The sequence below is a fragment of the Heptranchias perlo genome, chromosome 20, assembly GCF_035084215.1.
Source record: "Heptranchias perlo isolate sHepPer1 chromosome 20, sHepPer1.hap1, whole genome shotgun sequence".
Taxonomy (NCBI): Eukaryota; Metazoa; Chordata; class Chondrichthyes; order Hexanchiformes; family Hexanchidae; genus Heptranchias; species Heptranchias perlo.
The window spans coordinates 38,883,327-38,908,570 of NC_090344.1; the positions used below are offsets into that span (position 1 = coordinate 38,883,327).

Consider the following 25,244-nt stretch of genomic DNA (forward strand, 5'->3'; position numbering starts at 1 on the left):
GGTTTAGAATAGCTATGGAAAAGGACGTGGACCACTCTAAAGTAAAAATACTCAATTGGAGGAGGGCCAATTTCAATGGGATGAGAACAGATCCGGCCCAGGTAAATCAGAATCAAAGACTGGCGGGCAAAATTGTAATTGAACAGTGGGCGGCCTTTAAAGAGGAGATGGTTCGGGTACAGTCTAGGGACATTCCCACAAGGCAGAAAGGTAGGGCAACTAAAGCCAGAGCTCCCTGGATGACAAAAGAGATAGTGAGTAAGATGAAATGGAAAAAAGGGGCGTATGACAGATGTCAGGTTGATAACACAAGTGGGAACCAGGTAGAACATGGAAAGTTCAGAGGGGAAGTGAAAAAGGAAATAAGAGGGGCAAAGAGAGACGATGAGAATAGACCGGTGGCCAACATAAAAGGGAACCCAAAAGACTTCTACGAGCATGTAAACAGTAAGTGGGTAGTAAGAGGAGGGGTGGGGCCGATTAGGGACCATAAAGGAGATCTACTCATGGAGGCAGTGGGGATGGCCGAGGTACTGAATGAGTACTTTGCATCTGTCTTTACCCAGGAAAAGGATGCTGCCAGAGTCTGAGTAAAGGAAGATATAGTTGAGATACTGGATGGGCTTAAAATTGATAAAGAAGAGGTACTTGAAAGGCTAGATGTACTTAAAGTAGATAAGTCACCCGGTCTGGATGGGATGCATCCTAGGTTGCTGAGGGAAGTAAGGGTGGAAATTGCGGAGGTACTGGCCATAATCTTCCAAACATCCTTAGATATGGGGGTGGTGCCAGAGGGCTGGAGAATTGCAAATGTTACACCCTTGTTCAAAAATGGGAGTAAGGATAAACCCAGCAACTATAGGCCAGTCAGTTTAATCTCGGTGGTGGGGAAACTTTCAGAAACGATAATCCAGGACAGAATCAACAGTCACTTGGACAAGGGTAGATTAATAAAGAAAAGCCAGCACGGATTTTGTTAAAGGCAATTCGTGTTTAACTAACCTGATACAGTTTTTTGATGAGGTAACAGAGGGTAGATGAGGGCAATGCAGTTGATGTTGTGTATATGGACTTTCAAAAGGCATTTGATAAAGTGCCGCACGGTAGGCTTATCATCAAGACTGCGGCCCATGGAATAAAGGGGGCAGTAGCAACGTGGATACAGAATTGGCTAAGGGACAGGAAACAGAGAGGAGTGGTGAACGGTTGTTTATCGGACTGGAGGGAGGTATACAGTGGTGTTCCCCAGGGGTCAGTACTGGGACCACTGCTTTTCTTGATATATATTAATGACTTGGTGGCATGGGTGGACACTTGGCAGATGAAATTTAACGCAGAAAAATGCGAAGTGATACACTTCTGTAGGAAGAACGAGGAGAGGCAATATAAACTAGAGGGCACAACTCTAAAAGGGGTACAGGAACAGAGAGATCTGGGGATCTATGTGCACAAATCGTTGAAGGTGGCACGTCAGGTTGAGAAAGCGGTTAAAAAAGAATACGGGATCCTGGGCTTTATAAATAGAGGCACAGAGGCCAAAAGTATGGAAGTCATGATGAACCTTTATAAAACACGAGTTCGGCCACAACTGGAGCATTATGTCCAGTTCTGGGCACTGCACTTTAGGAAAGATGTGAAGGCCTTAGAGAGGGTGCAGAATTGATTTACTAGAATGATTCCAGGGATAAGGGACTTTAGTTATGGGGATAGACTGGAGAATCTGGGGTTGTTCTCCTTGGAACAGAGAAGGTTGAGAGGAGATTTGATAGAGGTATTCAAAATCATAAAGGGTCTAGACAGAGTAGATAGAGAGAAACTGTTCCCATTGGCGGAAGGGTCAAGAACCAGAGGACATAGATTTAAGGTGATTGGCAAAAGAACCAAAGGTGACATGAGGAAAAACTTATTTTACACAGTAAGTGGTTAGGATCTGGAATGCACTGCCTGAGGGGGTGGTGGAGGCAGATTCAATCATGGCCTTCAAAAGGGAACTGGATAAGTACTTGAAAGGAAAAAAATTGCAGGGCTACGGGAATAGGGTGAGGTAGTGGGACTAGCCGGATTGCTCTTGCATAGAGCCGGTGCGAACTTGATGGGCTGAATGGCCTCTTTCCTTGCTGTAACCTTTCTATGATTCTAAGAGGCTCCTTTAAACCTACTTCTTTGACCAAACTTTTGGTCACCTGTCCTAATATCGCCTGATGTGACTCGGTGTCAAATTTTGTTTGATGTCGCTTCTGTGAAGCACCTTGGGACGTTTTACTGCATTAAAGGCGCTATATAAATGCAAGTTGTTGTTGTTGATTGACCTGCTGTGCATTTCTATTTTCATTTTGGATTTCCAATATTCATTGTTCTTATTTGGTCTTCAGAGTTGACGGCCAATACACAGTTGCAGTTAACCCTAGTGTGGGCTGGCAATGTATTTAGACCACTATTCAGCACTGTGTTGCCTCAATATCTTCCTTCTCAGGCAGCCCAACCTTCTCCCAAGAAACTCATCGAGTTAGACTATCGGCAGCCCACCCACCACCTCAAACATTCACTCTCTCCACCACTGGCGCGCAGTGGCTGCAGTGTGTATTATCTATAAGATGCAGTGCAGCAACTCGCCAAGGCTTCTTCGACAGTACCTCCCAAACCCACGACCTCTACCACCTAGAAGGACAAGGGCAGCAGGTGCATGGGAACAACATCACCTGCATGTTCCCCTCCAAGTCACACACCATCCCGACTTGGATATATATCACCATCATTGCTGGGTTGAAATCCTGGATCTCCCTACCTAACAGCACTACGGGAGAACCTTCACCGCATTGACTGCAACGGTTCAAGAAGGCGGCTCACCACCACCTTCTCAAGAGGCAACTAGGGATGAGCAATAAATGCTGGCCTTTCTAGTGAAGTCCATATCCTCAGCATGAATTTCTTAACAAGACTAAAAGGCCTCCGGAGATGACCCACACGGTGCTTTGAGAGAGGACCGAGGCACATCTCTGGGGTGATATCATGCGACTAGGGAAAATGGTTTTAATCCAAAACGTTCGGGACGGGATCCAGACACATTCAAACCACAGCATGACACCGACAGTCCTCATCAAACAGGCAAAGTACTGTTGGGGACATCTGCCCCGATCCCAGTGCAGAGGCAGCACAAAGGAACAAGGAGTGGTGAGGCACTTGTTACAGGACAAACCGCACTGCAAGGCTCAGTCGCTCTCCCAGCGCATCCTGCACCCAGTGTACTGTACACAAGGTTAGAATGCAATGACGCCCTCAGGTCTGACAAATAACAACTGTAATTAAAAGAGGACAAGATCATAACATACTGTTTCTCGAGTTACAAGGATGACGTCAGATAGCCTTGACTAAGGCCACGTGAGATTCTTTGGCAGGTTAACACAGCTTCTTAAACAGCAACAAAGCAAAAAGGTCCTGTCTCTCCATGTACCCCTGCTTCAGTTCCCCCAACAGGAGTGGCTTTTTCCAGCAGATGAAACTTCTGTTCGTTGTAAGTGCAAGAACACAACAAAGTGACAAAGATGATTTGAAAAGAAATGTAACACGAGAAAATGTAAATCAAGAGAAGCCCATTCTTTCAATATATCATGTCCAACCAGCCCCATCGTGCACTGTATCCAACTCACCGAACTGGTCATCAAACCAGCTCCCTGCTCCCAGAAAGGTACATCTGGAGAAACTCTCCAATACCCATTGTCCCTCACCCCACATCTTATCATACACACTCACCACCAGAGGTCTTTCTTGGTACGGAATTCCCTCTTTAAGAAGGAGTTCCTGATGGGGAACATTTACCTTCTTAAAGGGTTACTGATGGGGAACGTTTACCTTCTTAAAGGGTTCCTGATGGGGAACGTTTACCTTCTTAAAGGGTTCCTGATTGGGGGACATTACCTTCTTAAAGGGTTACTGATGGGGAACTATACCTTCTTAAAGGGTTCCTGATGGGGAACATTACCTTCTTAAAGGGTTACTGATGGGGGACATTACCTTCTTAAAGGGTTACTGATGGGGAACATTACCTTCTTAAAGGGTTCCTGATGGGGAACGTTTACCTTCTTAAAGGGTTCCTGATTGGGGGACATTACCTTCTTAAAGGGTTACTGATGGGGAACTATACCTTCTTAAAGGGTTCCTGATGGGGAACATTACCTTCTTAAAGGGTTACTGATGGGGGACATTACCTTCTTAAAGGGTTACTGATGGGGAACATTACCTTCTTAAAGGGTTCCTGATGGGGAACATTACCTTCTTAAAGGGTTACTGATGGGAGACATTACCTTCTTAAAGGGTTCCTGATGGGGGACATTACCTTCTTAAAGGGTTCCTGATGGAGGACATTACCTTCTTAAAGGGTTCCTGATGGGGAACATTTACCTTCTTAAAGGGTTCCTGATGGGGGACATTACCTTCTTAAAGGGTTCCTGATGGGGAACATTACCTTCTTAAAGGGTTCCTGATGGGGAACATTTACCTTCTTAAAGGGTTCCTGATTGGGGGACATTACCTTCTTAAAGGGTTCCTGATGGGGAACATTTACCTTCTTAAAGGGTTCCTGATTGGGGGACATTACCTTCTTAAAGGGTTCCTGATGGGGAATGTTTACCTTCTTAAAGGGTTCCTGATGGGGAACATTACCTTTTTAAAGGGTTCCTGATGGGGAACATTTACCTTCTTAAAGGGTTCCTGATTGGGGGACATTACCTTCTTAAAGGGTTTCTGATGGGGAACGTTTACCTTCTTAAAGGGTTCCTGATGGGGAACATTACCTTCTTAAAGGGTTCCTGATTGGGGGACATTACCTTCTTAAAGGGTTTCTGATGGGGAACGTTTACCTTCTTAAAGGGTTCCTGATGGGGAACATTTACCTTCTTAAAGGTTTCCTGATGGGGAACGTTTACCTTCTTAAAGGGTTCCTGATGGGGAACATTACCTTCTTAAAGGGTTCCCGATTGGGGGACATTACCTTCTTAAAGGGTTACTGATGGGGAACTATACCTTCTTAAAGGGTTCCTGATGGGGAACATTACCTTCTTAAAGGGTTACTGATGGGGGACATTACCTTCTTAAAGGGTTCCTGATTGGGGGACATTACCTTCTTAAAGGGTTCCTGATGGGGGGACATTACCTTCTTAAAGGGTTCCTGATGGGGAACGTTTACCTTCTTAAAGGGTTCCTGATGGGGAACATTACCTTCTTAAAGGGTTACTGATTGGGGGACATTACCTTCTTAAAGGGTTACTGATGGGGAACTATACCTTCTTAAAGGGTTCCTGATGGGGAACATTACCTTCTTAAAGGGTTACTGATGGGGGACATTACCTTCTTAAAGGGTTACTGATGGGGAACATTACCTTCTTAAAGGGTTACTGATGGGGGACATTACCTTCTTAAAGGGTTCCTGATGGGGAACATTACCTTCTTAAAGGGTTCCTGATTGGGGGACATTACCTTCTTAAAGGGTTCCTGATGGGGAACGTTTACCTTCTTAAAGGGTTCCTGATGGGGAACATTACCTTCTTAAAGGGTTCCTGATTGGGGGACATTACCTTCTTAAAGGGTTACTGATGGGGAACTATACCTTCTTAAAGGGTTCCTGATGGGGAACATTACCTTCTTAAAGGGTTCCTGATGGGGAACATTACCTTCTTAAAGGGTTCCTGATGGGGAACATTACCTTCTTAAAGGGTTCCTGATTGGGGGACATTACCTTCTTAAAGGGTTCCTGATGGGGAACATTTACCTTCTTAAAGGGTTCCTGATTGGGGGACATTACCTTCTTAAAGGGTTCCTGATGGGGAATGTTTACCTTCTTAAAGGGTTCCTGATGGGGAACATTACCTTTTTAAAGGGTTCCTGATGGGGAACATTTACCTTCTTAAAGGGTTCCTGATTGGGGGACATTACCTTCTTAAAGGGTTTCTGATGGGGAACTATACCTTCTTAAAGGGTTCCTGATGGGGAACGTTTACCTTCTTAAAGGGTTCCTGATGGGGAACATTACCTTCTTAAAGGGTTCCTGATGGGGGACATTACCTTCTTAAAGGGTTACTGGTGGGGGAACATTACCTTCTTAAAGGGTTCCTGATGGGGGACATTACCTTCTTAAAGGGTTCCTGATGGGGAACGTTTACCTTCTTAAAGGGTTCCTGAGGGGGAACATTACCTTCTTAAAGGGTTCCTGATGGGGAACGTTTACCTTCTTAAAGGTTCCTGATGGGGGAACATTTACCTTCTGAAAGAGTTCCTGATTGGGGGACATTACCTTCTTAAAGGGTTCCTGATGGGGAACTATACCTTCTTAAAGGGTTCCTGATGGGGAACATTACCTTCTTAAAGGGTTCCTGATGGGGAACGTTTACCTTCTTAAAGGGTTCCTGATTGGGGGACATTACCTTCTTAAAGGGTTACTGATGGGGAACGTTTACCTTCTTAAAGGGTTCCTGATGGGGAACATTACCTTCTTAAAGGGTTCCTGATGGGGGACATTACCTTCTTAAAGGGTTCCTGATGGGGAACATTACCTTCTTAAAGGGTTCCTGATGGGGAACATTACCTTCTTAAAGGGTTCCTGATGGGGAACGTTTACCTTCTTAAAGGGTTCCTGATGGGGAACATTTACCTTCTTAAAGGGTTCCTGATGGGGAACATTACCTTCTTAAAGGGTTCCTGATGGGGAACATTTACCTTCTTAAAGGGTTCCTGATGGGGGACATTACCTTCTTAAAGGGTTCCTGATGGGGGACATTACCTTCTTAAAGGGTTCCTGATGGGGAACATTACCTTCTTAAAGGGTTCCTGATGGGGAACATTACCTTCTTAAAGGGTTCCTGATGGGGGACATTACCTTCTTAAAGGGTTCCTGATTGGGGGGACATTTACCTTCTTAAAGGGTTCCTGATTGGGGGGACATTTACCTTCTTAAAGGGTTCCTGATGGGGGACATTACCTTCTTAAAGGGTTCCTGATGGGGAACATTTACCTTCTTAAAGGGTTCCTGATGGGGAACATTTACCTTCTTAAAGGGTTCCTGATGGGGGAACATTTACCTTCTGAAAGGGTTCCTGATTGGGGGACATTACCTTATTAAAGGGTTCCTGATGGGGAACTATAACTTCTTAAAGGGTTCCTGATGGGGAACGTTTACCTTCTTAAAGGGTTCCTGATGGGGAACTATACCTTCTTAAAGGGTTCCTGATGGGGAACGTTTACCTTCTTAAAGGGTTCCTGATGGGGAACATTACCTTCTTAAAGGGTTCCTGATGGGGAACATTACCTTCTTAAAGGGTTACTGGTGGGGGAACATTACCTTCTTAAAGGGTTCCTGATGGGGAACATTACCTTCTTAAAGGGTTACTGGTGGGGGAACATTACCTTCTTAAAGGGTTCCTGATGGGGAACGTTTACCTTCTTAAAGGGTTCCTGATGGGGAACATTTACCTTCTTAAAGGGTTCCTGATGGGGAACATTACCTTCTTAAAGGGTTCCTGATGGGGAACATTACCTTCTTAAAGGGTTACTGGTGGGGGAACATTACCTTCTTAAAGGGTTCCTGATGGGGAACGTTTACCTTCTTAAAGGGTTCCTGATGGGGAACATTTACCTTCTTAAAGGGTTCCTGATGGGGAACATTACCTTCTTAAAGGGTTCCTGATGGGGAACATTTACCTTCTTAAAGGGTTCCTGATGGGGGACATTACCTTCTTAAAGGGTTCCTGATGGGGGACATTACCTTCTTAAAGGGTTCCTGATTGGGGGGACATTACCTTCTTAAAGGGTTCCTGATGGGGGACATTACCTTCTTAAAGGGTTCCTGATTGGGGGGACATTACCTTCTTAAAGGGTTCCTGATGGGGGACATTACCTTCTTAAAGGGTTCCTGATGGGGAACATTTACCTTCTTAAAGGGTTCCTGATGGGGGACATTACCTTCTTAAAGGGTTCCTGATGGGGGACATTACCTTCTTAAAGGGTTCCTGATGGGGGACATTACCTTCTTAAAGGGTTCCTGATGGGGGACATTACCTTCTTAAAGGGTTCCTGAGGGGGACATTTACCTTCTTAAAGGGTTCCTGAGGGGGACATTACCTTCTTAAAGGGTTCCTGAGGGGGAATATTACATTTTAAGAGGGTTTCTCATCAGGAACCTCTGGTCAGACTCCAGACTCTGGATAAAGTCATTTAACAAACCTTCCCCGTTTGAACTCGACTTCGTTCACACACCACAAACACTTTCCATCAGCCAGGTAGAAGTTTGAGATGACCAGTGCTCTTTTGTTACTGAGGGCCAGATTCTTACCCACACTTAGCATTGCATTGTGAGGAACCCCTTTCCCTGACTCAACATGGTAATTTAAAAGTGTGCAATGATGCAACAGTGTGATTTGCACACCTCTGGAGATAGCACAGATTAGGAACAGGAGTAGGCCATTCAGGCCCTCGAGCTTTCTGAAGAGGAAAAGAAGCACGCGCATTTATTACAGAGAATTACGTTACATAGAATGTACAGCACAGAAACAGGCCATTCGGCCCAACTGGTCTATGCCAGTGTTTGTGCTCCACACGAGCCTCCTCCCACCTTACTTCATCGAACCCTATCAGCATATCCTTCTATTCCTTTCTCCCTCATGTACATGTCTAGCTTCCCCTTAAATGCATCCATACTATTCGCCTCAACTATTCCTTGTAATAGCGAGTTCCACATTCTCACCATTCTCTGGGTAAAGATGTTTCTCCTGAATTCCCGATTGAATTTATCAGCGACTATCTTAAATTTATGGCCCTGGGTTTTGGACTCCCCCACAAGTGGGAATATCTTCTCTACGATTACGTTTAGAGAGCACTTTATTCACATCTCCCAGAAGTGTCTCATTGCACGGCACACACGAGTGACTCTGAAGTACAGTTATTGTCGCGTAGCCAAATGCTGCGGACAGCAAAACCCCACCCACAGCTCGAGATGAATGGCCAGTTAACGGGTTTCTTCGGCAGTCTTAGTTGAGGAAGCAATGCCCCCCCGGGAGACCAGGAGTTCTTCCTGCGCTTCTTTCAAACAGTGCCTCAGGATCGCTAACGTCCAGCTTCAACAGGCAGACGAGGCCTGAACATAACCAACGTCTCAACTGAAGGATGGCACAGTCCTGGAGCAGGGGGCTTCAGCCCACATCCGACTCCGTCAAGGTGAGGGTGGGCCAACTGACCAAAACTGGCAGACTGATGTAGGCCCCAGCTTCTCATTCACTGCAGCCCCGTCACAACAATGGCATGAGGGGGTAAAAGTCCAGAGGGAGGCCAGTTCACCACCTTCCCCACAGTGCCTTGTTCAGCCGACACTCCACAGGACACGCCCGTGAAATTGATTCAGGCACGCAAGGGTTAACGAAAAGCTGTTTCACTTTTAACAAATTCCTCGCAGTTTCTCAAACCATTTCCTCAACCAAAGGACTGAAAATGATCTTTAATGACAGGCCAGTACCCAGCCTGGAACTTGTGTCCACTTCCAAGAATATCTGATTCCAAAACGCTCTCCCCTGTCATTATCATTTTGAAGCAGAGCTTGAAGGAGCTTTTGGTTGGCTTTAAATATTAGTTTATTACAACCCCTGCACTGCTCTCAGAGATCAGACAAATAATTTGCTCCCAAACCCTTCGTTAATGATCTGTTCAAGGCCGCAGAGAGTCTGAAGGGGTCTCTTGCACGGAGTTATTCCGCCAGCCTTGGTTTCTGACCTCCTGCGCATGCCCCCTCGCGCCTCCCCCCGCAAGCCCGATGGGCTCCCTCAGTTGTGCAGTGCCAGCTTGGCTCAGTCAGTAGCCTTCTTGCCTCTGACTGGGCACCTAATGCAGGCTGACACTTCAGAGTGGCATTGGCAGAGCCATCGGAAGCAATAGAAACTGGAGGCCTGTTTCCTGTGTGCAGCTGGCTGAGGTGGCCGTACTCTCGTGTTGTCCAACATTCCTCCTCAATCAATACAACCAAAAAAACACAGGTTAACTGGCCGTTCATCTCACCGCTGTTTGTGCTGCCTGAAAAACGCATTTGCTGCATTTGCCAACGTAGCAACAGTAAAAAAATATACTTTATTCATAAAATTTGCAGCAATACATACAATACAGTTGTCATATCACATTCCAAACGGACACAACACAGATGATACAATTTGCAGGTTACATCATGTACAGTTCAATGAACACATTGTACATAATTACAGTTCATGACACTCAAGGGTGCCTCATTGCATTACACTCAATACAGATTATTGATTACAGATTCATTACGGGTCCATTACATCGATTTGAATTTGACATTCTTCCCCCGAGGGGGGTTTTTCCCTGATTGCAGCCCCTCTATATACAATGGCGGGAAGGCTCTAAACGGTCGCCTTTCCCCACAGAGCCTTTGCGGCGGCCGCACCCATCCTCAGTGCGTCCCTGAGCACGTAGTCCTGGACCTTGGAATGTGCCAGTCTGCAACACTCGGTCGAGAACAGCTCCTTGCACTGGAAGACCAGCAAGTTTCGGGCAGACCAAAGGGCGTCTTTCACCGAGTTGATGGTCTTCCAGCAGCAGTTGATGTCCGTCTCAGTGTGCGTCCCCGGGAACAGCCCATAGAGCACAGAGTCCTGTGTTACGGAACTGCTCAGGACGAACCTGGACAGATACCACTGCATCTCTCTCCAGACCTTCTTTGCAAAGGCACATTCCAGAAGGAGATGGCTGACGGTCTCGTCTCCACCGCAGCCTCCTCTGGGACAGCGCGCGGTGGCGCTGAGAGTCCGGGAGTGCATGAAGGATCTGACGGGAAGGGCCCTTCTCACCACCAGCCAAGCTAGGTCTTGGTGCTTGTTTGAAAGCTCTGGCGATGAGGCGTTCTGCCAAATGACATTGACAGTCTGTTCGGGGAACCAACCGACAGGATCCACCATCTCCTTTTCCCGCAGGGTCTCGAGGACGTTACGTGCGGACCACTTGCTGATCGCCTTGTGGTCAAAGGTGTTTTTCTGCACAAACTTTTCCACGAAGGACAGGCCCATCCTTCTCAACACCGGGGACAGGTAGAACCTCAGCACGTAGTGACACTTTGTGTTTGCGTACCGAGGGTCTATGCACAGATTGATGCAGCCGCACACAAAGGTGGCCATCATGATGAGGGCCACATTGGGCGCGCCTTTCCCCCCTCTCTCTGGAGATTTGTACATCGTGTCCCTGCGGACACGGTCCATTTTTGATCTCCAGACAAAGTGGAAGATGGCTCGGGTGACTGTCGCGGCACAGGAGCGAGGTATGGGCCAGACCTGCGCCACGTACAGCAACACCGAGAGCACCTCGCACCTGATGACCAGGTTCTTGCCCATGGTCGAGAGGGATCGTTGATCCCACAGTCCCAGTTTCTGCTTGACCTTGGCAATCCGCTCCTCCCAGTTTTTGGTGCACGCCCCGGCCCCCCCGAACCAGATCCCCAGCACCTTCAGGTAATCCGACCTGACGGTGAAGGGGGACAAAGGATCGGTCGGTCCAGTTCCCAAAGAACATGGCCTCGCTCTTGGTACGATTTACCCTGGCCCCTGAGGCCAGTTCGAACTGGTCGCAGATGCTCATCAATCTGCGGACCGACAGCTGATCCAAGCAAAAGACGGCGACGTCATCCATGTACAGGGAGGCCTTGACCTGAGTGCCTCCGCTGCCTGGGATCGTCATCCCTCCTGATGGACTCGGCAAAGGGTTCGATGCAACATACGAGCAAGACGGAGGAGAGAGGACAGCCCTGCCTGACTCCAGATTTGATTGGAAAGCTTTCTGATTCCCACCCATTGATTGAAACTGCGCTACTGATGTTTGTGTAGAGCAGTTGGATCCAATTGCGGATTCCCTCCCCAAACCCCATTTTGGAGAGCACGTCCATCATGTACATGTGGGATATTCTGTCAAAGGCCTTCTCCTGGTCCAGGCTGATCAGGCAGGTGTTCACGCCCCTGTCCTGTACGTAGGCGATTATATCCCTGAGTAGTGCCAGGCTATCAGAGATCTTCCTGCCGGGTACGGCGCAGGTCTGATCGGGGTGGATCACCACCTCCAGGGCTGACTTGACCTGATTGGCCATGACCTTGGACAGAATTTTGTAGTCCACGTTGAGTAGTGAGATGGGTCGCCAATTTTTGATTTCTTCCCTCTCCCCCTTCCGTTTGTAGATGAGGGTGATGATGCCTTTCCTCATGGAGTCTGACATGCTGCCTGCCAGGAGCATACCCCCGTACACTTCCAGCAGGTCTGGGCCTATCCAGTCCCACAGAGCTGAGTACAACTCCACCGGTAAGCTTCTGGGAGTCTTACTCTTCGCGAAGGAACGGACGGCCTTTGTCAGTTCGTCCAGAGTTAGTGGGTAATCCAGACTCTCCCGCTTGCTGTCGTCCAGAACCTCTGTGATAGACAAGAAGGACTGGGAGGCTGCGCTGTCTCTGGGATTTGCATCGTACAGTCCGGCATAAAAGGATTTGCAGATTCTCAGTATGTCGGGCTGCGAGGACGTGACCGAGCCGTCCTCTTCCTTCAGGCTGCTGATCACAGAGCTCTCTCTGTGCACCTTTTGGAAGAAGAAACGAGAGCAAGTCTCGTCCTGCTCCCCGGAGCGGACTCTGGACCGGAAGATGATCTTGGAGGCCTCGGAGGCAAAGAGCGAGGCTTTGAGTTCCTCCCCGACATCGATCCCCATCGACTGCAGCAGGAGAAGATTCTGCATGCTTTTCTGGAGTCGGGACGTTTCCCTCTGCCTCTCTCTCGCCTTCTGAACACCTTTGAGGATGAAGAACCTCTTGATGTTCATCTTGATGGCTTCCCACCAGTGCACTGGGGAATCAGTGAGGGGCTTTACGGTTCTCCAACCTTTGTAATCCCTCGTCAGTTCCTCAATGTTTCCCGGGGTCAACAGTTTCACATTCAGCTTCCATGTCCCCCTGCCCACCCTCTGATCGTCCTGTAGGTGACAGTCGGCCAGGAGGAGGCAGTGGTCAGAGAAGAACCTTGGTGTGACCTTGGTGGATCTGACCTTGAGCGTCGGGGACGCAAACAGGAAGTCTATCCTGGAACGGACGGACCCGTCTGGTCTGGACCAGGTGTATTGACGCGCCGCTCCGTCTGCAGGGTCGCTGTAGACGTCGCACAGCTTGGCGTCTTTCACCGCTTCCATCAGGAGTTTGGACCCGGCGTCCAGTTTGCTGTCGGCTCTGCCGGATCGTCCAGCCGCATCGATGATGCAGTTGAAGTCACCGCCGAGAATGATCGGGCTGGACGTCGCCAGCAGCAAGTTACTGCCCTTCAAAGTGTGGTCTGTGAAGCTCTTTCGAGATGTCTCCGCGAGATGTGATGAGGTGCCATGTAAATTCAACTCTTCCTTTCAGTATGAGAGAGGCTGGGGCATGTGCTGGAAGGGATTTGGTGCAATGCCACTTGCTCTGACGTCCAACAACCTTGTATCTCGGGTGGCCGCCTGAAACCCAAAATAATCCCACAGGAAGCCCCGGAGGGAGTGAAATTACTGGTCTTGGCCCATACAATTAGTGGTGTGGCTCGAATTGTTCCCCTCCTACTCTGGCCCTCAGCAGTTGGGCACACACGTTGCATGGAGAAGATTTCAAACACAGTCGTGGAAAATAATCTCTGCCGTCTCCAGAGTTTCACTCTGCCTTGAAGTGTATGCACTCATTTCATTTTGTGATGCTTCATGTCCACAGAGGCTGTCTGGACGACATCTCATCGTCCTACAATCATGCCACATACAAGCCACAGCACCAAGAACAGCCTCTGCCAAGACAGAAGTAATTTGCCCCACAACCTCTTCTGAAGACAAAGGCCAAGAGCTCAAGCATTCAGACAAGGTCATTCAGCTGGCAGAGTCCCGTATGCCAGCGTCACCCGCACTGTGCAAGGATGGTCCAGTCAGTCAACAATACAGCCTGCACTGGTCTGAACACCAGTCCCTGAGCAATGGTCAGTGCCCAATACTCTCAGTATAAAGTCCACATGTACGACAGTTTACACACACACATATTACAAAACAGGACAACACAGAGACACACACTGAGTCTACAGTACCACTCAGTGTACAGTACACAATACAGAGACACACACTGAGTCTACAGTACCACTCAGTGTACAGTACACAATACAGAGACACACACTGAGTCTACAGTACCACTCAGTGTACAGTACACAATACAGAGACACACACTGAGTCTACAGTACCACTCAGTGTACAGTACACAATATAGAGACACACACTGAGTCTACAGTACCACTCAGTGTACAGTACACAATACAGAGACACACACTGAGTCTACAGTACCACTCAGTGTACAGTACACAATATAGAGACACACACTGAGTCTACAGTACCACTCAGTGTACAGTACACAATATAGAGACACACACTGAGTCTACAGTACCACTCAGTGTACAGTACACAATACAGAGACACACACTGACCCTACAGTACCACTCAGTGTACAGTACACAATATAGAGACACACACTGAGTCTACAGTAACACTCAGTGTAAAGTACACAATATAGAGACACACACTGAGTCTACAGTACCACTCAGTGTACAGTACACAAAACAGAGACACACACTGAGTCTACAGTACCACTCAGTGTACAGTACACAATATAGAGACACACACTGAGTCTACAGTACCACTCAGTGTACAGTACACAATATAGAGACACACACTGAGTCTAGAGTACCACAGTGTACAGTACACAATGACCCTACAGTACCACAGTGTGCAGTACACAATGACCCTACAGTACCACAGTGTACAGTACACAATGACCCTACAGTACCACAGTGTGCAGTACACAATGACCCTACAGTACCACAGTGTACAGTACACAATGACCCTACAGTACCACACAGTGTACAGTACACAATGACCCTACAGTACCACAGTGTGCAGTACACAATGACCCTACAGTACCACAGTGTGCAGTACACAATGACCCTACAGTACCACACAGTGTACAGTACACAATGACCCTACAGTACCACACAGTGTACAGTACACAATGACCCTACAGTACCACAGTGTACAGTACACAATGACCCTACAGTACCACAGTGTACAGTACACAATGACCCTACAGTACCACAGTGTGCAGTACACAATGACCCTACAGTACCACAGTGTACAGTACACAATGACCCTACAGTACCACAGTGTACAGTACACAATGACCCTACAGTACCACAGTGTACAGTACACAATGACCCTACAGTACCACAGTGTACAGTACACAATGACCCTACAGTACCACAGTGTGCAGTACACAATGACCCTACAGTACCACAGTGTACAGTACACAATGACCCTACAGTACCACAGTGTACAGTACACAATGACCCTACAGTACCACAGTGTGCAGTACACAATGACCCTACAGTACCACAGTGTACAGTACACAATGACCCTACAGTACCACAGTGTACAGTACACAATGACCCTACAGTACCACAGTGTGCAGTACACAATGACCCTACAGTACCACAGTGTACAGTACACAATGACCCTACAGTACCACAGTGTACAGTACACAATGACCCTACAGTACCACACAGTGTACAGTACACAATGACCCTACAGTACCACAGTGTACAGTACACAATGACCCTACAGTACCACAGTGTACAGTACACAATGACCCTACAGTACCACAGTGTGCAGTACACAATGACCCTACAGTACCACAGTGTACAGTACACAATGACCCTACAGTACCACAGTGTACAGTACACAATGACCCTACAGTACCACACAGTGTACAGTACACAATGACCCTACAGTACCACAGTGTACAGTACACAATGACCCTACAGTACCACAGTGTACAGTACACAATGACCCTACAGTACCACAGTGTGCAGTACACAATGACCCTACAGTACCACAGTGTACAGTACACAATGACCCTACAGTACCACAGTGTGCAGTACACAATGACCCTACAGTACCACAGTGTACAGTACACAATGATCCTACAGTACCACAGTGTACAGTACACAATGACCCTACAGTACCACAGTGTGCAGTACACAATGACCCTACAGTACCACAGTGTACAGTACACAATGACCCTACAGTACCACACAGTGTACAGTACACAATGACCCTACAGTACCACAGTGTACAGTACACAATGACCCTACAGTACCACAGTGTGCAGTACACAATGACCCTACAGTACCACAGTGTACAGTACACAATGACCCTACAGTACCACAGTGTACAGTACACAATGACCCTACAGTACCACAGTGTGCAGTACACAATGACCCTACAGTACCACAGTGTACAGTACACAATGACCCTACAGTACCACAGTGTACAGTACACAATGACCCTACAGTACCACAGTGTACAGTACACAATGACCCTACAGTACCACAGTGTACAGTACACAATGATCCTACAGTTTTGGGTTCAAGTCCCACTCCAGAGACTGGAGCACGTAATCTAGTTTTGCCGATGTTATCAATATACGCGGAGATGTAAGTGATTTTATTCAGAAACCTGGACCCCTGCTTAGTGTAAAGATGAAGCTTGTTCTGCTCGATCCCTGCTGCGTTGGCTTCTCACCGCCCCCCCACTCTGATAGCCCAGTAGATAAGTGCACTGCCTGGTGTGATACACGAGGTGTGTTCGATAGCCAGTCTGTGCTGAGTTAGCTGATCGCAGCCCAGGCCAGGCGAGGAGTGCAACGGTGGTCTCACTGCCTTGAAGCTGGAGGGATGCAAATTCAGCCAGGGTTCCGGCTCCTGACTGCTATCCCCGTGTGCGAGCGGGGCTGATTGGTGTGAACTGGTTCACACACTGCATCAGGGCCCCTCTATGATTGAATTGGACACTTCGCTGTTCATGCTCACGGATGAAAAATGGCCTCTTGACTGAGGTACAGAGACCAACTGACACCTGTGGCCCCGATGTCCATACGAAAGGTAGAAAATTGGATGGGGGCACAGCCTGCTCAATAAATACCAAGATGACTGAACAAGTAGTTCATAAAGTGTGTCGGCCTAGGCCCACTGGGTGACACTCTCACCTGTGAGTCAGAAGGCCTGGGTTCAAGTCCCAATCCAGAGATTTGAGCACTTAATCCAGGCTGACACTCCCAGTGCAGTATTGAGGGAGTGCTGCACTGTCGGAGGTGCCGTCTTTCGGATGAGATGTTAACCCGAGGCCCCGTCGTCCCTCTCAGATGGACGTAAAAGATCCCACAGCACTATTCGAAGAAAAGCAGGGGTGTTCTCCCTGGCGTCCATGCCAATATTTAGCTCTCAACCAATATTCACTAAAACAGATTATCTGGTCATTATCACATCACTGTTTGTGGGACCTTGCTGTGTGCAAATTGGTTACTGCGTCTCCTACATTACAACAGTGGCTACACTTCAAAAGTACTTCATTGGCTGTGAAGGACTTTGGGACGTCCTGAGGTTGTGAAAGGCACTATATAAATGCAAGACTTTCTTTGCTTACAATGGCTGGAGGGTGACTAAGAGGATCGCCTGTCTCTTATCTCTGTCCTTCTCCTGACAGACACAAGGAGCTCTTTCGGGATTCATGTTGCAACTGTTGCGGAGCAAGTTCTAACCGAGAGGCCCTGTCTTCCTCGGGCGAGTTGAGTGGCAGGAAGTTTGGTCCTGGGGCCTTTGCCATTGATGCAAATTGGCTGAGATCATTCTCCAGCACCAAGAGCTGAGCAACGACAGTCCGCAGCAGGGACCTCGCTGAAGATTATCAGAGCAGATATCATGGCACAGGTCAGTCCCACTTTCCCCATTTAAAACTTACAAAGTCGAAATGGACGGCCGATTTACAGGACTGTTGGGAGCCGTCTGCGCCAGTTGGTTCATGTTTTATGTCTCTTATGTATTCGAAGGTTTGCAGGGCTACGGAGAAAGAACAGGGGTGGCGGGGGAGGTGGTGGGGAGGTGCGCTTGGGACTATTTGGATTGCTCTTTCAGAGAGGCGGCACAGGCACGACGGGCCGAATGGCCTCCGGCTGTGCTGTACGATTCGGTGATCTGTTTCTTTAAGGCAATTCCCCCATGGCTCATTCGGTAAATTCACCAACCGTGCCATCCAACCCGGGAGGTCCCAGGCTCGATCGCTGGTCCCTGGTGAGGTGATGGATTTCAGCTGCAGCCACTGATTAACCTCAGTGCCCTTAGACTGGGGAGAGCGGGCGAGAGAGTGAGCCCGAGCCAGAGAGAGCGAGCGAGAGCCAGAGAGAGTGAGCGAGAGAGCAAGTGTGAGAGTGAGAGAGAAAGAGAGAGAGAGAGAGTGAGAGAGAGCAAGGGACAAAACTTCTCATTGCACGCTGGCCCTTGCTTGAGAGCTGGTTTCATTTGGTAAGGAATCCCGGGGTGGGGGTGGTGGTGGGGGGGGCGGTGTTTTAAACTGCCCTCCTTCGCCGGAGGCCGTGGGATGAAACGCTCCGAATAAAAGTGTCACAGACCCGAGACGGGCCACGTCAGTCAGCACGAGATAATTACAGTGCTCCCTTCAACATCCACTGCTGCACAGGAGTCCTTGAGAGGCTGAAACTAAGGCAATGAAAGATTTACATTTTAAATTTTTTTTTTATTCGTTCATGGGATGTGGATGTCGCTGGCGAGGCCGGCATTTATTGCCCATCCCTAATTACTTGAGAAGGTGGTGGTGAGCCGCCTTCTTGAACCGCTGTAGTCCGTGTGGTGAAGGTTCTCCCACAGTGCTGTTAGGAAGGGAGCTCCAGGATTTCGACCCAGCGACGATGAAGGAACGGCGATATATTTCCAAGTCGGGATGGTGTGTGACTTGGAGGGGAACGTGCAGGTGGTGGTGTTCCCATGTGCCTGCTGCCCTTGTCCTTCTAGGTGGTGGAGGTTGCGGGTTTGGGAGGTGCTGTCGAAGAAGCCTTGGCGTGTTGCTGCAGTGCATCCTGTGGATGGTACACACTGCAGCCACAGTGCACCGGTGGTGAAGGGAGTGAATGTTTAGGGTGGTGGATGGGGTGCCAATCAAGCGGGCTGCTTTGTCCTGGATGGTGTCGAGCTTCTTGAGTGTTGTTGGAGCTGCACTCATCCAGGCAAGTGGAGAGTATTCCATCACACTCCTGACTTGTGCCTTGTAGATGGTGGAAAGGCTTTGGGGAGTCAGGAGGTGAGTCACTCGCCGCAGAATACCCAGCCTCTGACCTGCTCTCGTAGCCACAGTATTTATATGGCTGGTCCAGTTAAGTTTCTGGTCAATGGTGACCCCCAGGATGTTGATGGTGGGGGAATTCGGCGATGGTAATGCTGTTGAATGTCAAGGGGAGGTGGTTAAACTCTCTCTTGTTGGAGATGGTCATTTCCTGGTCTTATCTGGCACGAATGTTACTTGCCACTTATCAGCCCAAGCCTGGATGTTGTCCAGGTCTTGCTGCATGCGGGCTCGGACTGCTTCATTATCTGAGGGGTTGCGAATGGAACTGAACACTGTGCAATCATCAGCGAACATCCCCATTTCCGACCTTATGATGGAGAGACGTTTCTCCCCAATAGTATCTCCTCCCTGCCCCCTGCCCATTCTCTCACTTCCTTTACTGAAGGCTGGTGCTGGAACACAGTTCCAACGGGCACTGGTTGCCCTCTGGAAACTCAGATTTCATTCTGTTCCCACAGGTTAATTCCCCCCTCCCAGCGTGGATTCACCCCACCCTCTTTCTGCACCCTCCTCCTGTATGAGCTGAAACTCTCCACACAGCCAGCTGTCCCTCTTGCCATCAGTCTCACACCATCCCATCCTCAATCTATGTCTCTCTCCACTAACCCCAAACTCCTACTCAGAGTCTGATCCCCTCTCCCCTTATGAAGTGCCCGGGGGATATTGATTAAAAAGGCTGTATCAGGGCAGGTTGTTGGTGGTGTGTTTTTTTTGCAGGAAGACAAAGAGCAGAAGGAACAAAAGTAACCTCTCGCTACAGATTCCCAATGCTTCAGTGTTTCCTTTTGTTCTTGGCAGAGAGCCCTTGTGTACGCTGTGCTGTTTCTGTTGGCCTTTGACTTGTGCGACGCTGATTGCAAATTCGTAATGAAGACAGACTCGGGTAAGTCAGTGGCCTTATTCAATTATCTGTACCCCATCACCCTTTCTATCTGGTGGACAAATTCCCAGGGACGGGTGTGTAAGCCTCCGCACAATGCTGTACAGAGAGGGGGACAGGGAATAGAGAGAGACTGATGAACTATAGACCAGCCACTGGACTTCAATGTAACCCAGTGTGTACAAGTGTTTTTTTGAGACGTTTCAGACAGCACTCCCTGCTCTCGGAGTGTCAGCCCAGACTTGAAAATAACATCTCGGCTGACACTCCCGGTGCCAGTACTGAGGGAGTGCTGCACTGTCGGAGGTGCCGTCTTTCAGATGAGACGTTAAACAGAGGCCCCGTCTGCCCGATAAGGTCGATGTAAAAGATCCCACGGCCACTATTTTGAAGAGCGGGGGAGTTCTCCCCGGTGCCCTGGCCAATATTTATCCCTCAATTAACATCGCCAAAACAGATTATCTGGTCATTATCACATTGCTGTTTGTGGGATCTTGCTGTGCGGAAATTGGCCGCTGTGTTTCCCTACATTACAACAGTGAATACACTTCAAAAGTTCTTCATTGACCGTAAAGTGCTTCGGGATGTCACGAGGTCGTGAAAGACGCTCGATCAATGCATGTTCTATAAAACATAATTCTTTCTTTCGAAAGGAAGAAACACAGTGAAAAATGAATGTATTTTGCTGACTTATTTCATACACAAGATTCCCATTCTTCAATTATATATAATTAAACAGTTGTGGAGCTTATGATAATGAATGTATTTCATGTTCAGTGACATTTTGCTTGCTAATAGACAGGAAGCCTGAATTGCAGGGACGCTGGGTTTTATTTGACTGTATATTTAAGGGGACACTGTGTATCACACTGTGGAACAGCACTGATTGACACTGTAGATATTTGACACTGTAAGGCTCACCACTGTTCCACTCCCCTTAAGAGGCAGCGAGATAAGTACATGAGGGGGAAAGGAAGAGAAGGATATGCAGATGGGGTGAGATGAAGCAAATAGAATGGGAGGAGACTCGTGTGGGGCTGGAGGGGTCGAACAGCCCGTTTCTGTGCTGTAAATTCTACGTAATCCTCATGTAACATTGAGTGTGGCAGAGTTATTGGATACATGATTCGTACAGCTCTGGGATTGAACAGAAGCAAACAATGAAGAGAAAGCAAGTAAAACTGCAGATGCTGGAAATCTGAAACAAAAAATTGCTGGAAACACTCACTTGCGACAAAGGATCCAAACCTGAAAGGTTAACTCGGTTTCTTTCTCCACCGGTCCTGACTGACCCACTGAGTGTTTCCACCATTTTCAAGCTGTTGTTTCAGAAAATGAAGCAGTGACCTTTGCAGTCGCTCAGTTCTCGACACTGGAGAGCAGCAGTGCCTTTCCAATGATTATTCCATCAGCAAGTCGGACTTGGGTTTTCAGGAGCGCAGTGCAGAGCAGGGCAGCAGGCAGTGATCTCAGGCACCATTGACATCAGACTTTAGAATCGGGCTGCACGCACTCTGTAGCCAAGATCGAAACCAGCTCGGCCCATAACAGTGCCACTCTGCATCCCCCCCCCTCCCCAGAGTGCGACTCAATATGTCCCATTGCTTTCCCGCTGCCCAGGTTTATCAAGGAATGATTCCGGAGGTTTTAAGCAGGAACTCAATGGCTGTCAGACACCAAGGGGGTGATTTCAGGAGGCAATTGCGGGTGAATTGGGGGTGGGGTGGAGCCCCGAAAATTGCGGAAATCCCGTCCGGGTTCGGAAGCCGGCTTCAACCTGCCGACTTCCGAGTTTCCCAGGGACCCAACCTGTGAGCGGGCGGACGACCCGAAAACAGAAGTCCCGCCGGCAATTAAAGCCGGAGGAATGACAGTTCAAGAGCCAAATGTACCTCATTGAGGTATTTAAGGCACTTTACCTGTGACAGATGAAGGGATTAGAAAGATTTTTAAACTTACCTGGGCGGCTTGCCCACTGCTTCTGATTCATGCCGCAGGGCTGGATCAGGGAACAAGAAACTAATAAATTAAATAAATAACCATAGCCGGAAGTGAAAACACAAAATGAACCTGCCTTTGCACCCTGCTCCGATGTCCGATAATCTCCCACTCCGATGTCCCACTCTTCACCCCTCACTCCGTGTCCTCCCGATCGTCCCCTCTTCCCTCCTGGTCTTCCAGTCCAGTGCTGGATGACGTCTCGCTCTCTCTCTTTCTTTCTCTCCCCCCCACCCCCCCCCAGGCCCTCGCGTTGCAGCTCCTGACGGCAGCCAGCCTGTCAATCAGGTTCGCTGCCGGGCGCGAAACCCGGAGAGGACGTTGATCGTCAGCAATCAACGTGCGATGGGGTCGGAAACGGTAAGTTTTGTTCATGCTGGTTCGCCACGCGTATCTTCACCGTCTCCCCCTCCCTCCACCGCCGATCGGCCACCATTGTAAAATCAAGCCCCAGGTCTGTGGAGGGATCTGCCATGCACCTGGTAGACTGAAGGGTGTGGAAATCTGTGAATGTTGTCATTGAGGGAGAATGTTTCTCACTGTAAATTCTTGCTTACAGACTGTATAGACAACGGAATGTCGTACGTCATTGGTTTGATGTGGAAGAGTGAAGATTGCTATACGTGTTACTGTGGGAAGGTGACTGCAATATGCTGCACAGAGTACGTCTCAAGCTGGCTTTTTTTGACACGAGAAGAAAGTATATTGTTTTCCGGGTGTGCTATTGTATGCTTTGGGGATGTCCCAGAGGGGTGGTCCCATCAGGGACCATATGGTTAAGGAACTGAAGTAGAAAGGCGAATCAAAAGGGTGGAACATTACACCAATGTTTGATGTGGGTGACTGGTATCAGCAAGGTGGCATCCCAGAGAATCTGTTCACTGAGCATCCAACAGATGGTGTCGAGTACACCTGGACAAAGCGCCATTGGCTAACCAAGAACGACCGGTTCCCATGTTTCCCAGCATTTCCCCACATCGGGAGTTTTGCAAGAGTAGATAGCCTGACTGAGGTGGGATATTGTGAACTATTTTGTAGCATGGTATATCAACCACCCTGGTGTCCTGGTCAAGATCTGTCCCTCAACCAACATCACCAAAACAGATTATCTGGTTTATCTCATTTCTGTTTTGTGGGATCTTGCTGTGCACAAATTGGCTGCCGCATTTCCTACATTACAACAGTGAGCACGCTTCCAAACATACTTCATTGGCTGTAAAGTGCTTTGGGACGTCCTTAAGTCGAGAAAGGCTCCATATCAATGCAAATCTTCCTTTCTTTCTCTCCCTTAGTGAGTTGCCACAGTGCAGTACTCACATTGAGTTACATCGAGTCTACATCACAGAAACAGGCCATTCGGCCCAACTGGTCTATGCCAGCGTTTATGCTCCACACGAGCCTCCTCCCTCCTTACTTCATTCTACTCCTATCAGCATCCTTCTATTCCTTTCTCCCTCATGTGCTTATCTCACTTCCCCTTAAATGTATCGATAATATTTGCCTCATCTCCTCCTGGTGGTAGGGAGTTCCACATTCCAACCACACTTTGGGTGAAGAAGTTTCTCCTGAATTCCCCATTGGATTTATTAGTGATAATCTCATATTGATGTCCTCTAGTTTTGGACTCCTCCCACAAGTAGAAACATTTTCTCTGCGTCTACCCTCTCAAACCCTTTCATTATCTTCAAGACCTCTATCAGGTCACCCCTCGGCCTTCTCTTTTCGAGCAAAAAAAAGAGTCCCAGCCTGTTTAGTCTTGGCTGATAAGTAGATCCTCTCACTCGCCTAGCTTGTGTGTTCAGGTCATGGAATGGGCCTTCAGCCCAGGGCTACGAGCTGAGCCAAGCAGAAACAATAAAACTCTTGTTTCCAATGACGTCTGGGAGGAGGGACGAATTGTGATCACTGATCCCACTGTCTCTTTTTTTCTCTTCTGTTAGGTATGTTACACCTCCAGACGTCCCATATGACTGTGAAGCAGTCTTTGACAAGAAACTCTGCAGATACAAGATCTACAACAAAGACAATCCAGACATCCTCTGTGACTAGTGAATTCTGCGGGCCAAACGAGCCTGAATGTGTAGACACACCTCCAAGACTCTTTGAAGCTGCTTTGCCCAGAGTCTCTGGGAGTCACCCAGCATATGCTATACATCCCTTGGACCACAGCCAGAAAGGTCCAGTGATACTGAAAGCTTGATCTGTGAATCTTCATTACCAATTCCTGCCTGAATATCACGCTGTAACCTCACCCACTGCCTGTAAACATTCTTGAATTAATTAAATAAATCACATTTGGCCAGCTTCAACTCATAATGCAAATAGAATTGAGCCTTGCATGCTTAAAGCTTTCGCATGAAATTCCTTAAGAACAGGGGAGTTCTCCCCAGTGTTGTGACCAATATTTATCCCTCAACCAACATCACTTCAACAAAGATTATCTGGTTGTTTATCACATGGCTGTTTGTGGGAGCTTGCTGTGCACGAATTGTCTGCCACGTTTCCTACATTACAACAGTGACTACAGTGGAAAAAGTACTTCTTTGGCTGTAAAGCGCTTTGGGACATCCCAAGGTCGTGAAAGGCACTGTAGAAATGGAATTTCTGCCTGTCACCCACTGGCATGTTGGCCTTTATTGTAAGGGGGTTGGAGTACAAGAGTAAGGAAGTCTTGCTGCAATTGTACAAGGTCTTTGGTGAGACCTCACCTGGAGTATTGCATACAGTTTTGGTCTCCTTACCTAAGGAAAGATATACTTGCCTTAGAGGCAGTGCAACAAAGGTTCACTAGATTGATTCCTGGGATGAGAGGGTGAGTAGAATGGGCCTATACTATCTGGAGTTTAGAAGAATGAGAGGTGATCTCATTGAAACATATAATATTCTGAGGGGGCTTGACAGCGTAGATGCGAAGAGGTTGTTTCCAATGGCTGGAGAGTGTAGAACTAGGGGGCATAGTCTCAGGATAAGGGGTTGGACATTTAGGACTGAGATGAGGAGGAATTTCTTCACTCAGAAGATTGTGAATCTTTGGAATTCTCTACCCCAGAGGGCTGTGGATGCTCAGTCATTGAATATATTCAAGGCTGAGATCGATAGATTTTT

General features: G+C 48.1%; 1 protein-coding gene across 1 annotated transcript; it reads left to right on the plus strand.

Annotated features, from left to right (window-relative positions):
* Positions 1-13,759: 13,759 nt before the first annotated feature.
* LOC137336126 (beta-microseminoprotein-like) lies at positions 13,760-24,424 on the plus strand. Its single transcript, XM_068001611.1, has 5 exons — positions 13,760-14,004; positions 17,609-17,832; positions 20,060-20,144; positions 22,699-22,801; positions 24,080-24,424. Exons 2-5 carry the CDS (start codon positions 17,824-17,826, stop codon positions 24,186-24,188), a joined length of 306 nt encoding a protein of 101 aa, XP_067857712.1. The 5' UTR covers positions 13,760-14,004; positions 17,609-17,823; the 3' UTR covers positions 24,189-24,424.
* The last annotated feature ends 820 nt before the right edge of the window (positions 24,425-25,244 follow it).

Coding starts and splice junctions, on each gene's coding strand:
- LOC137336126 (XM_068001611.1), top strand. Junction 20,145..22,698: donor CGTAATGAAGACAGACTCGG/GTAAGTCAGTGG, acceptor TCTTGCTTACAG/ACTGTATAGACAACGGAATG. Junction 22,802..24,079: donor ACTGCAATATGCTGCACAGA/GTACGTCTCAAG, acceptor CTCTTCTGTTAG/GTATGTTACACCTCCAGACG.